At 36.8% G+C, this 16,878-nt stretch overlaps 1 protein-coding gene and 1 long non-coding RNA gene across 5 annotated transcripts in view; one reads left to right on the forward strand and one right to left on the reverse strand.

The window, feature by feature from the left end:
• LOC147797167 (uncharacterized) overlaps nucleotides 1–16,878 on the forward strand; it is a 59,242-nt gene that overhangs the window by 37,493 nt on the left and 4,871 nt on the right. The gene's annotated exons all lie outside the window — the stretch shown is intronic.
• Nucleotides 1–16,878, reverse strand: part of lsm4 (LSM4 homolog, U6 small nuclear RNA and mRNA degradation associated) — a 51,708-nt gene that overhangs the window by 23,304 nt on the left and 11,526 nt on the right. For 3 of the 4 annotated variants that reach the window (XM_087144564.1, XM_087144563.1, XM_022251269.2), the window contains one exon: nucleotides 13,956–14,130. The exons of the other annotated variant lie outside the window; for it this stretch is intronic. In XM_087144564.1, the coding sequence (XP_087000690.1) occupies nucleotides 13,956–14,130 (175 nt within the window). The remainder of the gene's footprint in view (nucleotides 1–13,955; nucleotides 14,131–16,878) is intronic. 4 annotated transcript variants of the gene reach the window in all.

Consider the following 16,878-nt stretch of genomic DNA (forward strand, 5'->3'; position numbering starts at 1 on the left):
ACACACAAACATGTACAAACATTCTTTAAAAACACTTAAAACTTGAAAAGTCAGATGTCGTTCCAGCAAACTAAAGTGACCATGTTTAGCATGTTCTGATAAATGTAATGATGCTGATACATATATCTAAAGAAAGGTTTACTTTGGCAACAGTGTAATCTAGGTATGTCACCCAGATAAGGACCCAATTCAAATCTGCCTTGCTGGGAGACATCAATTCAGAAGAACGGATTGGTCTCTTGTTCTAAAGGGGCAGCTACAGACTTCATTAATGGGTCAGCCATATTGAAAGCAAGTTTAACATTTCATAATTTTTTTATAATGTTGAGAGTTGAATTGAAAGCAATAGAATGAAATTTCATAAGAAATTAGTACCAGCCTACTCTGATGAATAATTTAAAATTGTGATTAAACACACACAAAATGTACTTGAGTGTTTTAAGCCATTCATGTACTTACAAAAATACATGTATTGAAAGGGAGGCTTGGAATGCGTGACAATTATAAAACAGTATGGTGCCATCCTAATTGATACTCTGCTTTTAATATCATAGATTCAGGGAATAAAATTGAAAATAGCTTTCACTTGAATAAGGTCTATAAGATACAGTTAGGAACATGTGTAGTGACTAATGTCAATGACAAAAAATAAGATTTCCATGAAGTTCATTTGCAAAATTAAATTTTATCTCAATTTTTCTACATTAGTGGATTGGTCCCTGAAAACTAGCTTTGCATATGAAGTCTCTTGAAAATATCTTTTATTACTCTAAACGAGGAAAACTAAATGAATTAAAATGTCACTGACAATACACTGACCATAATCCAAAAGGACACAGTTTAAACTGTTGTTATTGTAACAAGGAAAAAAATGACACAAATAGTTACAACCCAAAGTGATACGTTAAAAGACCTACAAAAAGTTTAATTTTATTTCTTCTCAAATATGGTGATTAAAATGTATGTAAAAATGTGCTTAGCCTCAACTGTGGTAAGTTTAACATTTTAATCATCATTTTTAGAATGGGGGGATCCAACAAAAAGGGGAAAAAAAGAAATGCGGATTTACATGTAAATTGGCCAGACATTGTTCTTTCAAACTACATGTAGGGCCTACATGTATGTCAAACTTGTTCACACGAAATTGAAATTTGGGGTCAAGGACACTTTTTCATGGAATTGCCCCAAATGAATTATCTGCATTTTCAAAGTCCTAAGTGTTCATGTGTACATGTACCTCCATTAAACCATATTCTCTAGGAAATTGTTCAGTGGATTGATGCCATCTGTAAAAGAACAGGACAACTGAACAAAGGAGATAAATCCCTGTATATCATCGTGTACTACAAACTGATATTGCCAAATGTGAATTCCAAAATCTGCAGAACAATGCATGTATGTTTAATTACACATTTTAAAGATTCAAATGTCTAAAGTTTTTGGCCCAAAGTGTCTGGAGAATGAAAAATACTGAAATCAAATCTGTAGCCTTTGGTAAAGAGTACACATGACCACAGAATAAGGAACGATGTGTGACTAACAAGAATCAGTGAATAGTGAAGACGTACATGTAGTCATCTTATTTATTGTTTTTCTTATTCGTCCAAAATCTCACTGATTAGTTGACTTTGTAATTTTGCACATTTTCTAAAAGGGAATTAACTTTTTGGTAAAACAAACCCCTTCAAATTTGCACTTTTAATTTTTTTCCTAAATCTTCTCCAAGTCACTCACCAGAAAGCCTTTTTTTTTGGTCAATGGTAAGACAACTATTTTCACTATTTGCACTCTTTGTTTTGTTGCATTTTTTGAAAGCTTTTCCAAATTTGAGTCAGCTCTGGAAACCTTTGGGTTAACAAGCAAGGAAAGACACATTTTGTTTCCAAAAAAGAAATATCCATAAATTCCATTACTTGTACATATGTACCTATTGTTTGAGATTCTTATGGTAAACGAATAAAGTACTACCATACAAGACGGACTGACTCTCTGTTGAACAGCACCCACATGATCCCAGACAGCTGAAAGGTGCACCTACCTTCAGTTGGACTATAAATTTTCCAAAGAAAAAAAAAAGAAAAATATTGAAGGAGGTTTTTAACTTCAGTACCTCTGGGAAACATAAAATGTGGGCCAATATCCATCCAGAGGTAGTTTTAGTCCCAATTGACCTTGCAAGCTGCCTCCAACAGACTTAATCACAACTTACACTTGTAGCCCCCAAAATCTGTTATTTTAAGGGCAAACATTTTTTATTGACATGTTCTTGCTAGTGTAATACAATTAAGGACTGAAATTGCAACTTTGAAATAAGCAGAGAAGGTGAAATGTGTAAATTACATGTGTGCACAATTATATTTTATGTGAATGGAGCAAAAGACTCTAGAACTGGAGATAAATTTAAATAAAAAGAAACATAAGCTATTCCTTCCACAAGCTAAAGTGCAAGGAATATCCAAAGTCACATTCACAGGAAATGGACCAATACATGAAAATGTACATGTCACTGGTTCATTGTATCTGTACCACTGCTGTTTCAGTAGGGCCTACATGTTAAATGGGGTAGAACAGTTGTTTGCATATACATATACACGTACAAAAACCAGGTCAAGTGAAAAATATCATTCATGAGCCATGACCCCATCCATTTAACACTCAATATTTATATTTTCAAGGAAAATTTTCAATCAATCCCAAATCCCCATGCTCTTAATTATAATCGACAAGCAGGACCAGGAGACTAGGAGAGCTAACTGGATTTGTCACGCGTGAAACTTGAAGCCAAGCTCAGCCATTACGATTTTATTTTTATTTTACTGGAAGAGGTAAGACTTTTAAAGGAAAATTTTACAAGAAATGAAGTTTTCAGGCGCGAAACAAAATTTCTGTTACTTAAAACCTCTTCATCTTACAAACTGTGTCAGCTCTTCTGTGCAAACCCCAGGGTTTCCTAGAAAAGAAACATTTTCATAGGTTTTGTTTTAGCCTGAACCAGAATCTCCATTGCCCGTGCCCTTACAAGTACATGTACATTCAACATTCACATGAACACTGGAATGCTGCACAATGACATGTAAAGCATTACATGTATATGTGTGATCAGCAAGGCTATCACCTACTTCTCAGAGAATTTGCCTGATGGCACGCAGTTAAACTCAGTATTTCTTGGACAGGAGAATTTACATGTACCTACCAGCGGTCTATAATTATCAGCATTTCACAATACTAGAAGGAAGTGTGGGTGTGGGAGGGGATAGACAGGTACATGTATTTTAAATTAATTTCAGTATTTCAAAGGGAAGAATGAAAAATTACGTATTACTTTTTACTATGTAATGGTACCGGTACATACACTGTACAAATGTAGATAGTTCTAAGGTGGATGGCTGTAGAAAATGTTAATTTACATTTTTTTTCTGGATTAAAAAGTGTTTTAGTTTTCAATTTTTTTAAATACTAGAAGTTACTGCAAAGTTCAAAACAAAACTAGGTTAGTTTGTTTCTTGCATGCAACCCTTAATTAAAATCAACATATCCCCGATGCAAAGTACATGTATGTACATGTATCTTGAAAATAGTTTGCAGTACCTGCAGCTACAACTGACTCAGACTGGCCAGCCGACCCTGGTAAACTCAGTGGTCGAGTGGTTAAGATGTCCGCACTAGTAAGCAGGGGGTCGTGGGTTTGAGTCCCACCTGAGTAAGTTTGTAAATTTTTTTGAAAGCTCTCAGAAAAGCACTGAGTATACAGTATTTATGAATATAAGTTAGGTAAGTGCAAAACCCATTATTTAAAAAATTTTTCCTAGAATTATACACATTAACGGTTCAACAAAAACCTCAGAATAAAGCCAGTTGACATTAATTCCAGGTTGTAAACAGTTCAGTTTATGTTATTTGTGTTCTATAATTATGGATCACATAGAGAACCTCCAAAAATTATACAGAATATGTGGCAACAGAGTTTAGATATTCAAGATGCATAACAGACAACCCAAACCGTGCTCAGAACAAAAAAAAATAAGAGTATAAAATAAGATGTAAAATTTGATGAGCCACACCACCACCCTCCCTTCATGTGCCATCTGTGCATTTCACATTTGCATCTACAAAAGACCCATCCAGTACCAAATGATTTGCCCCCTTATCACCCTTCAACAGGAACCTGCTCTATTAACAAGGAAGACCATTTCCAGAAGAGGTTGGGAATCATGCCTATCTTGCAATTCTTGACAGGAAGGAGGGGCAAGTTAAGGCAACTGAGCAGGGAACTTTGACCAGCTCTGACAAGCAACTCCAAGAATGTGGCAAAATTTTCAGTCAGATGACAGTTCCTTTCTTCACAATACATTTATAGAATGCCTACAAGAGTTGTTTCCCAAAGCATTACCTGCAACAGTTCTTTGTCCAACATGCAAGAAATGAATCAGTCCATTCTGCTAAGCAATACTTTGTGAATATCTTTCTGAATGGGAGGGTCAAGAATCAAGAGCAAGGAGTGCAACGGGAAAAGCTGGCTCAGAAATGCAGATAATCATGATGGTAACAATCCATAAACTTCAGAACCAGTCGATAAAAAGATATTCAGCAACATTTTCAATTCAAATATTGCCCCCCTTTGTAAAGTCGGTCAAAAGATGGCATCCAGTCTACTAAAATACGGTACATTTTCAAAATTGAGGTAGCCAAGAGAACATTACAAAATTGTCAGCTAGTTTTGAGGTGAGCTTATGTAAAATAATCCTTTTTTACATTTGAAAATTAACACTTATTCGTGATGACTCACGAATTTTTTTCTGGATAAGCACAGAACAGGATTTATTTCATTTTGATCAATAAATTATGTTGTAGAGGGGTAGTGAATGAGTGTAAGAGGTGGCAGCAAGTCATTTTTTGCAAGTCCAAGTCAAATCACAAGTCATTATATGCAAGTCCAAGTCAAGTCACAAGTCATTAGGTCCAATCACAAGTCAAGTCACAAGTCATTTGGTCACAGGGCAAGTCAAGTCACAAGTCATTTGGTCTAAACACAAGTCAAGTCACAAGTATTTTTGTCCAAGTACAAGTATAACCAAAAAGAACCAGGTGTCAACTTATGAAGTTACGAGTTATGAATTTTAGACAGCTGAGCACCTTTTCTCCAATTATTTTGACAATGCCTCCGTAATTTCCCTTTTTCACTTGTGTTGTAATTACTATTCTTACAGTCTATCACGTATCTGTCATATATTGCACCTCTGTCTAATTTAATAAATGTACTTTGCAGGGTGGAAATAAGCATTGCGATGGAATGATGACATGTTGAGAGCACTGTTTATCTTAGTCATGCATCAATACAACCCAACGTAGCAGCAGGATTTGCATGCTGCCCTGATCTACCGTACAGCTGCAGCTAGGTGAAATAAGAAGCCACACAAACCCAAGTCCATTTTTTTATGCACGTAAGGTGTAAGCTGAATAGCTTAATTATGCGGGGCCAGTTGAGTAGCATCTGACTTGGGTTGGTAACAAGTCAATTTTGCAAGTCCAAGTCAAGTCACAAGTCATTATTTGAAAGTCCAAGTCAAGTCACAAGTCAAAGCTGGTAATTACAAGTCAAGTCACAAGTCAAAAAATAAGTGACTCAAGTCCGGCTAGAATCCAAGTCACATAACTTCAGTCAGAAACTCTGAAAATTATTGCACACATTGTAAAAGTTTTGAAAAAAAACATACTAGATAGGGGATAAACTCATGGTAAACATTTGGTTGGATAAACTTCTATGTACATGTACATCTAAGGGTAGCTCATGAGGATGTGGAAGCTTCAGACAGCATGAAGCAGCACACTCCTCAGCTGCATATGTGGAAAACAATAACAAGCATAAAACCAAATAAATCAATTGCAAGTAATCAGTTTTTTTCATCTGATTTGGACTATTTTGTTCTTTTTATTAAAGTGCATTCAGAAACTGCCTTCTCTAAAAAAGCAAGCAGCAACGTTAGACAGTGTACGCTTCCAACATGAACCAAAAGACTGAGACAGCATCTAGGCAAGGTAACAGGAGTAGCAAAAACAATAGAAATGCAAATTTGTATTTCTATTATTGCAAATACTGTCAGCTGAAACTCCAGATAAAATGCCAGTGTTGTGTGCTATCAATCTATCAGGCTATCAATTGACATGGCCCTTGACAGGTCATATGCAGCAAGGTATGAGACGGAGAGAACCCCCCCTGCTTTGTGTTGGTCATTGTCTCGCAGGAATCTGGGAAATTCCTTTCAGACATCTTGGGGGGATGTGTTAAGTAACAATAGTCTGGAATGTGTATAGGGATTGGACATGTTGGGGGGTACCCCTCGGTCTCATTTCTTGTTGGATATATGACAGGTACGATCGACTCTCAGTACTACAAGCGCAGATAAGATTCCAGCTTCCAATTTGATGGTTTTTACGAATTGAAATGTGGACAAAATCGTAAAGATTGCTAATGTTGAATCTTGTAAATTTTTGGGTGTCATTATTGAAGACAAATTAACATGGAAACTTCACTGCCAGAAAATTCTTACACTTATTTCTCGCAATCTTGGTGTTCTGAGAAAAATTAACCATTTTGTCCCCTCTCATATTTTGCTTTCTATTTATACTACTTTATCTCTGTCTCATCTTCAATATGGTATACTGGCCTGGGGAAATACTCATAAAGTTTACCTTGAGAAATTGTTTGTGATTCAGAAGAAATCGTTAAGGCCTAAATGGTTCTTGCGTTAGAGATCACTCGGCCCCGTTGTTTGTCAAATTTAATACCTTTTAATCTATCTATGATCTTTACAAATATCACTTGTGTGATCTTATGGTTAAGTTTGAAAAAGGAATACTGCCTCTGAATATAAAATCTCTTTTTGCAAGGAACACTGATATCTACAATTACAACACCAGGTCTTCAAATAAGCTTCATTTTGATAAAGTCAGAACATCTATTCGCCTTTTAACTATTAGATACCTGGGAACCCTTCTCTGGAACCAATCAGATCTTTTTGTCCAGTGACGAAAATTGCAACTTGTAAAAGGCATTATAGGAAACTTTTATTAAATGCGGAGGACTATTGAGAGTATGATTTCTTCTAAACAATGCCAAAGTTGTATTTATACATTTTTAAACCTGTAATTAGGATTTTATGTGGTTGTTGTACACAACTATTTACTAACTTGAACTAATGAAGTCCATCACGCATTATTCTGTATTATTCATTTTGATATTTGTTTCTCTCAAGAATTGTAAAGTTACATGTATTATCTTTGCAGAGGGCAGACCCCGTACAAGCTTCAGCTTTTTGTCTGACCTCCCTCCATACTAGTTAAATCACTCTTATTGCCTTATATTATTAAATCATGTACAGTATGGGAAATAAATAAACCAAACCAACAAATCCTAAATAGCATTTAGTTACTTCCCACAAGCTTATTTAGATAAGTCTCCTGACTATTCAAGGCAAGGCACTGATTATGCAATGCAAAAACATGGTGGCTTCTCAGGGTTAGAAATTTTTTTACTATTTTTTTAAAAAGTAACTGAAAAAATTGATTTTTTAAAGATTTAAATTAAACGTTTTGATTAAAATCATATTTTTCTCATGAAAATTGGAGACAAGTTGGCTCAATTACATGTATCTGTTCAAAAGCAACCAAATTAGCTGCATGTGTATCAATTTTCTTTATCTCTTTCATGTCTTTTGCTACAAAATTAAATGACTTTGGATTTGAATGGAGAAATTTACATCAAGTACATATAATTGGCTAAATTCACAAACCACTTTGAACATTGTCTAACCCAGTAAAATGTATGCAGTATACTGTAGCACCTAATTTGCACAAAAAGTAGTCTTGTTTTGTTTGTGATCCAGCTCCTTTGTGATTAACAGAGCAGTGACTTACATGTAGGCTTGATTAAAAAACACTTTATCAAGGGCATGTTGTTGCCGGTTTTAGTTTCACTGCATGATGACCAACATTTCTAATCTCGGTAAAATACATACAGTGTATGTACTTGTAGAGACAAAAGGTTGATGTACACTTCACCATGTCAAATTCTGAAGTGGGCAATTTAAATGAAGTGAAATTAAATCATGATTTATCCTTCATATTAAATTCATTCACTGAGTTCAAAAACCTGATTTAAATCAAAACAAGTGGACTTAATTGAACAAAGAAATCCTGCCAACCCAGACTGTGTGAAACACATCATGTGAATTTATCCTTTTTCTCAAAACTGGTAATTAAAAGGCTGAGAGAGGGGATTTGTTGTTAAAAATGTGCAATACCCTGCAAAAAGAAACCAATCAGGTGAAAAGAATTTAAAAATTGAAACATTTTTGCCCTTTGTCCAAATAATAAAATATATTGATTTAAATCAGTGAGTTTTTTTAAATCACTTGATTTAAATTGAGATTTAAATCGGTGATTTGAATCAAGGTGATTTAAATCAGTCAACCCTGTGGTTTCTTGAACAACACATGTAAGCCGATAACGTAAACAATTCAAAAAAATCATTACACGCAGGGGTAAGTTGGCTCCAGTCAAGTAAGTTATACATGTATGTGTATATATGATGTCCGTTACTTTTGACGGTTCAAATTCCTCTTACAAATGTAATTCTTGTATTACCTTTCGGACCATTTGGGCACCTTGAGTAAGCTGAGATCGTTTGTTGAATTATTACCCCATACATATATCATGCATGGTCACCTCAAACTAAGACATACATGTAGGTAAGCACAAGGGAAGAAATACAACATACTGAAAGAGAATTTGAAAAGTCTCTCAAATCTCAGTGGGGAAAAATCAAACCATCTTTTCTCCTCGAAAATCTCCTTGTTAAGACGTTATAAAAAATATTATTCGAAATGACTGCATGTACATACAGTCATTTGAATTTCAAGATGAGAAATTCACTTCACATAAAGTAGTACTGTACACGTACAATCTCACAGCCAACCGTTTCCTGACCAAGAAGCCAAACTGATGGCTAAAGCCTCACAGCCTCTCAAACACTGACCAATATCACAGTTTTAACCATTTACTAAATACTAATAAATGTTTTCTTCTTATAATATTTGTATGTATCTTCCTAATAGTTCAGGAGGGTTTCTCAACCAAGTACAGGTAATGAATTAAAACAACCATTGCCACATCCATCACTTCTTTATTCAAGCCCAAACCAAAACATTTCACAACCACAAGGACATGTACATGTACATTGTATGCACATATTGCCTCTCACTTCCCAAGTAAGACACTACAGTTATTAGACGTTAATATTATTCCTTGACTTGAATAGCCACAGCCTACCAATCACTCCCAGTCCCAGGCAAAGAAGCCACCCACAGGCCTATAGCTTGTCACTGGCTAACCAAGAGGCCACTGATCATTGCCCCACTTAAATGTATACAGACATGTCACGATGTCAGGGGCACTAATTCAAACCCCATTGAAAACTGGGTAAAATCAACAAAGTTCAGGGTTCAATACCATGCAAGCTGACATACACTGCATATTCATGTAACAAACTCAGTTGTCCAGGAAAGCATGGATAATTTCAAATGTTTGAAAAAGTGCACTTTCAATGCGGATGTACATGTATATTCAAGAAAATACGGTTGAAGAAAAATCCATTGCTGGTGCACTTTTAAGCAAGACTCAACTTGTTAATCTCAATAGGAATGTCTTTATGTGATAGTATACAAGTAACATGTACATGTAGTTTTGCAAAATGTAAGTTTGTGCGGTGATCTTTTTCTACATTGGTTGATTTTCAAGATTTGAGTAGTTCATGGTACGCAGAAATAATTAGAAACTTTATCATGAATTAGTATACTGTACCTTACATTACAAGAATAAAAAGAATTCTAATTACATAAATGCAAGAACAGACACCATCAAATAACATTTATGATGAAAATAAGCTTAGATAATGATGTACATGTACATGATGATGTTTGTGCACTTACATCAGAATACATGTGGAACACTCAAAGAAAATTAGGCCAATACATCATACATTCTTGAGTGCAAAAACCAATTAAGGGTGATTTTTTGGATGTTTCACATCAGCCACGTGGTTTATCTATAGACATTTCATTAAGTAGAGAATATGTACATCATGTACTCCCCCTGATCCATACTGACATCCTGCTGCTAAGCCTGTCAGAAACACTCATCCACAAAGACATGATATTACCACGACTCCTCCATGATGATGCGGAATTCTTCTCCAACCAATACTTAGTTTATGAACGCTACCCTGCATCAAGCCAGGAGAAAATATCTACTGGTACTGTATATGTACACCTACATGTGCATGTACATGTAGCTCTAAGCTTGGAGCACTTGCTATGACACAAGGGAGTCTCACTGGCAATAATGCCAGCCGAATCAGGTTTCCCAGCTGCAGATGGCAAGCAGCTGGAATAAGGGTTGAAAAAATTACGAGAGAGGGTTAAAGCAGCCTGCCAGCATGCAGTGCCTTCAGGAGATAGGGTTGAAATGTCCTGTCTCCACAGGTGCAGGGCGTGAGGAGGTTAATTTGCTAATACCTTGGAGGGAGGGAACCCTTTTGCCCAGAGATACCTAAACTGATACCGATAGGGGTCAGTGAGAAAGAGAGACAGCCCGCATGCAGTCAGCATGTGTGAGATTGGATATATTGCTGGGGTGGCCTGGTATGCTGTGAGAGATGTTGACTAGTGAGGCTGACTGTGAGCCAAGGCAGAGAGAAAGGGTTTGATGTGAAGATATTATGGAGAAAGGTAGGCTTCACACTTGCCATGTCACACCATGAAAAAAGACACACACAAAGATTAATGACATCTTCACACCATGCACTTGTTGGCCCCATGGAGCCTGGATTATGTATACATGTATGCATGTTGGCCCTGAAGGGACATTAAAAACATAAGTTAGTATTCAATTACCACAAATTTCTGTCAGGACATTGCCAATTTATTTCATGACACCCTGAATGACATCCGTGACAACTTGAATTTATTTCATGGCAGATTTAGAAATTTCTTTTTGTACATGTAGTGTATAAAAAGCCTCACCTGGTAAATTATCTCAGAATGAGAAAGTTGCATGGGTACAAGTATGCAATGTAAGCACAAGAAAGATATATCCCTTCAAATACAAACCAGCAAACAAAATATTTTCACAACATCAACAATGTGCTTCAAAGAAATAGACAAGTGTATAATGACATACTGTATGAAATTAAATTCCACTTAAGCCAAGAAATGCAAGTCTTGGTGTTACTCTTCCTGGGACTGCTTAAACAATACTCCCTTATCCCATAAGGTTTGGCTCATTTCTGAAGATTATGATCACAGCAGGCCAATCAGAACTCACTTTGAAACCTGAGGAAGTGGGCTGTGCCTCCCATAAAGTGGAAGACCCCTACAGCGCTTGTCAGCTTCACAAGGTCACTGGTTAAAGGTGGGAGACCAAAATATAAATGCTTGCATGCACAAACTAGCTTCTTACAATGCCATTTTCACATTTAAACAAACAAATTCATTTAAATGTACATGTAGATCCTTTATTATCACCATGCTGACATTCATTAATATGACTGATACAACTTTTACTTGTGGGATACATTCTACATGTACCTGACTGGAACATGGAAAAAGAAGGCCTTCTTATTTTCCCATGACTGAAATCAAACATGATGACTGTTTCACTGTGACAGCAATACCATTGTGAGAGTTCTGAGTAGTATTAGAGTACACACCTTCTTGGAAATGTGCATGAAGTGGCATTAAATTTGATGAAATCCAATTTTATCAGGTTTATGCAATACAGATTTTGTTTACTATGAGAAAATTATTCACCGAACATTGTCTTACCTGAATATCATAACAACCTCATCAGCCTCAATGATCAGGAAAATCATGGACAAATTTAAAGTTTAAAAAGGGCACTTTTCAAATTAACCCCTAAAGGTGTCACACATGTTGTTTTCACACTTTGCTAGCTGGCCTAATAAGTTACATACAAAGTGCACTTAAGGAAAATTCACCACAAGGTGCCTTTCAGGAAGGTAAAGTCATTCATTAAAAAGGTACAAACCTGTACATGCACAGTATTTTCCGCAAAGTCGGCACTCATGTCAGATTATAAACAATGCCTGATACTATTCTAATTAACTATTGGATAATAAAAGGAACTTTTGGTCAAGTACATACATGTACACTGTACCTTGGCCACAACACACACATGTACATGTACAGTATGAGCACAGTTGCCTTTACCAATGACCTGGACCAGTTCCAGGCTGTTTCATCATATACATGTACATCTACGAGAATTTTAAATTTTCAGCCAGCAATATCTTCTTTTCAACTAAAAATAAGCATTGTCTTCCTCTCCGTTTGTGCATTTTTGTCTTGGACTTGAACTATTGGGTTAGCTTCCATCTTGTACATAATCCCAAAACATGGTTAAATTGCATCTAAAATGCGAGAAACCAGACCAGACCTGTTTGTGCAAAAGCGTAAATGTAGAAGTCCTAGTCCAAGGCTGGTTAGGTAGCTACTGGTACATGTACATGTAACTGCACTGGCCTAATTATGAGCTGCAGGAGCTGCTGGGCCTAGGCAGTGGAGAGTGGAAGCCACAGCACAATAAGTTCCCAATTTTCCGCTTGTAGACACAATGGAGGACAGTTGAAACTACATGGACTGTACATGTACATGTAGTCAAGATTTCAAAGTGATGAGAGCAAGTTCATGTTTGTGAGAACATATTTGAAGGAAACATATATAGCACCTAGCACTCCAACCATGGGATTTTGGGAAGTCAAAATCTTGACACTTGAAATTTCTTTCCTTAACAATCACCAAAAAATTGCACATTTTGAGGGTACAGTTGATAGAAATTATATTCTACTTTTGAATGATATTTCCAAGTACATGTATTGTTATTTCACAGGGAATGTGCTTCATATCCCAAGAGCACACACTCCTGGATGATGTTCACCTTTAAATGTACAATGTATAACAGCTTGGGGCCAGATGAACTGCAGCAAAATGGTAGACAAGCATGGGTTGTCATAATACTTCTTCAAAATCAGTCCCCAATTATAAGAAACCACCTATCAATGACAGTGCATAACAAGTGCAGGATGTTGGTTTCAAGTTAATCCAGTGTCAATCAGGTATTTTTATCCTTTCAACTCAGCCCAGGGCACAGCATGGGGAACACATATGGCTGTGAGGTTTGGTATTTCAAGAATCTCACACATTCTGATGAGGACATAAGGCTTTAATGCAACAACAAACCTGCCCTTCTAATGACAGAATAGACTTCAAGTCACAATGAAGCTTAGAGAGTTATGAGGGCAGCAGAGAACATGGTGGGAAAATCTTCAGTACTTTGTTATCAACAGAGGGCCTGTACATGTCTTGTTTTGGGGTTTTTTTGGCCTACCACTTGCTTGTGAAACTATTGCTGGCTATCAGTAAGAGAGCATAATAAATCATTGTGTTAACATCAATGGGGAAATACACATTTTGAGGTACACGTACATTGTAAAATCTGACACCAGCAAAGAGTAATATTTCTGTAAACTTTGGCCACCCAAAATTTAGTGTTCCAAACTCCGGGGCTGAAGTTAACAGGATTTGCATCAATTTTTCATTTAATACAGCAACTGGTAGAGCAAATAGAATCTTAGTCCAGTACTTTGTATCAAATTTCATCTGAAAGATGCAAATATACTCATTGTAGGCAACAGAAAATTATTTAACATAATGATAAAATATACATGAAGCTGCATGACAATTTCATTTTCAAGGCAACCTTGGTGTTGTGTAAATATCTCAGATTTTAATACTAATTTGGACAAGTTATTCCACAATAACAATCACTGTTATCTGTCTTTAGCAAGATCAAAAGTCTTTCTGATGTCAAATTGTACTCACCTCCTCTTCCTGGTCCTCCCCGTCCACGCCCTCTCTGTTGACCTCCACCTCTCCCACGCCCTTTTGCAACAACCTCTTCTTTGACCATGTCTATCACCTCATCAGGGATTCGCAGGTACTTAATGGTACTCCCTCGTATATAGCACTCTGGCATTCTCCAAAATCTGTCTCCATCCTACATGTACATGTATGTTTGGCAAAAGAGGGACTTCAAACTTCAAAGACCAATAATATACAGGTTTGTAATAATAATAATAATAATAATACAGCATTTATAAGGCGCCTGTATCTGGTGACCATTCAAAGGCGCCGGTCTGATGAAAGAGCCTCGGTCTCAAGAAGGACAGCACATATACTGTAGAGAATGAACCTTAAAACCCAAAACCTCTACTCAGAGTCCTGTGGAATAAACTTCAAAAGAAAGTTAGCAATCTGTCTAGGGAATGCTGCTGAGTTGTCAACAACTTCGCTCACATTCACTTGTTCACTCACTCTGACCAGTAATGAGGCATCAAACTTGTACTGGTGTATGTACAAATTTATAAAGTGGTGCTACTGTATCAAGACTGAAATATTTCTACAGTTAATTACAATGACTGGCCTGACATCATGTGAAACAAAATGCTCTGTCTTCCAACATCAAGTCACCAAATGATTTCCATCCTGACCCCCTTGAAGTTGATTTATTTGGAACTTAGTATTGTTATGCAATGATAGCCACTGGTAACCACTGTGACTGAATGACTTTGACAGTATCACTGGTGTTCATAGATTAGCCCTGACCCCCTGGGTGTACATGTATGTGTATGTAGAATCATATTGAAATCGAAGGATTTGGGATTATTAGAGCTATCAGGTGGTGTTTATTTGGTTTCATATGGAACTGTAACTCACAGGTTCTAAATATCTGATGTTGCTAATACTGTTATGATAACTAAAGGCAATATAAAAGATCCTGAAGGGTTGAAAACCAATTGTGCAAATTGGTAAGCAGGTGGTCAGTTGCTGATATGTATCCGAATTAAACAGTATTTCTACTTTTTCATATGGTAACCAGCTGTTTGATGATAATCAAACAATACCACAGGTAAAACCAAATGTGCTCACTGGCCGGGCTCAGTATTAAATGGTATTCATATCTCAGATAGTCTCCCTATTCAACAACGTGCAACTTGATTGTGTATTAATTCACATTTTATGGTGCCCACTGCGAAGTGATAATGCCCGCTGCGAAGTGATAATGCCCCGCTGCGAAGTGATAATGCCCACTGAGAAGTGATAATGCCTGCTGAGTAAATCACGAGTTGGCATCTGGATACGCGACAGTTTCATTGATTCTGATTAATCAAGAGTCTGTGTGCACGCGGCTTGCCACGTACGCACCAAGTCTATATGAGGAAATTCTTTTGGACAACAAGGAATGTACCATAAAATGGACAGGGGAATTTGGGAAAATGAAAATAAATTTTAGACGGAATTGTTGGAATCTATCATACATTGACATTTTTTGACTCTCCGACTTAAAAGAGTATTATGAACGGGAATAAATATGTGCTTGGCCACTCTTAAAATAACGTTTACGACTGGCTCAGGAGACTGAACACCGTGACTAGAAATGCCCTCGCCTGCAGCTCAGGCATATGTCATGTCCGTTCTCCTGAGCCGGTTTTAAATGTGTGTTTAAGACCAGCCAAGCACATTTTATTTCCTTATCATGCTTGTGTATTTGTATGGTATGGTAACCAGTTAGTAGATACCACTGAACGGTGACCAAGTGTTACCCAATAAAAAAAATTTTGTGAGTTATCCTGGATGGTATCCAAACATTCCAGTGGTGAAATACTGGTGCTAAGAAACTGACATCTGTTTCAAATAAGCTCTGACAATGCCGAACACCTTTTTTCAGTGAGGCAGCTTAGGCCCCTTCCAACTAGTCCTAATCATACAGCATGTGATAAGTCTGCTGGAATTCACAAGCTCTTTTAATCTTCCCCAAACAAAAGAGCACCTGACAACACCAACAACCTGTGGTCAGAACGGTATACTCAAATGGTAAGGCATGCACACTCCAGGCAGTCCATGATCTGAGCAGCCGGCTTCATGCATTGACAATGTGATTTTACTTGCCCAAACCCTGGCTTGTATGTTCACTGCTTCTCGGGACAGTAAGTTCCTCCTTCAACCAATCATCATGGATGAAATTGCTACAACACAATATGACATGAATATATATCACCCCCAGCTATTACACGTATATGCAGAGACAGCGCAAGACTCAGATGCATCATTCATACAAGTTTGGGCAAAGGCTATTCCTTAACCACTCGACGATCGTGCCTGGTGTCATATAGAAAAAAGTACCCACACAAGTACCAGACAAAATTCACTAACGTTGAAGTAACAGCCACATGTAAAACAGTCTTCGAGCTTCATGGCTTCCGGCAGTCAAAGCTCTGCTCTACTATGTGTGCAATAACAGATCAACGGCAATAACCAGTAAGGTTTGGTACCCAGACACAAGGGTATTTTACACTTTATTTGTGTACGCATTTTCCCTAGTGTGGAAAGGTGCCCTGCTAAATGTACAGCATGCGTTGTACATGCAAGTCTGTACATGTACATGTACGTAACGATGCAAAATATCAGTGTACACAACATAGCTGTTTACTTTTTACCACTTTTTATAAGCTTTTGTGAAGAGGAAAAAACAGATCAAAGGTAAAGTTATTGCCTTCTATTCTTGGTCACAAAAAAGACAATTTTATTTCAAGAGATGATACCGTCTATAACAACAACTACTTTATTATTATAGTTTTTTTATTATATCAGAGCTTTCGATATATTGATTTCAATGTTTAAGCGATATCGTTCATATTGATATAAAAGCAAAATCGATAATTATATTGGATGTTTTTGATATACA

Source organism: Acanthaster planci, linkage group LG12 (genome assembly GCF_054643075.1).
Source record: "Acanthaster planci isolate LZ-2023a linkage group LG12, COTS_SCS, whole genome shotgun sequence".
NCBI lineage: Eukaryota > Metazoa > Echinodermata > Asteroidea > Valvatida > Acanthasteridae > Acanthaster > Acanthaster planci.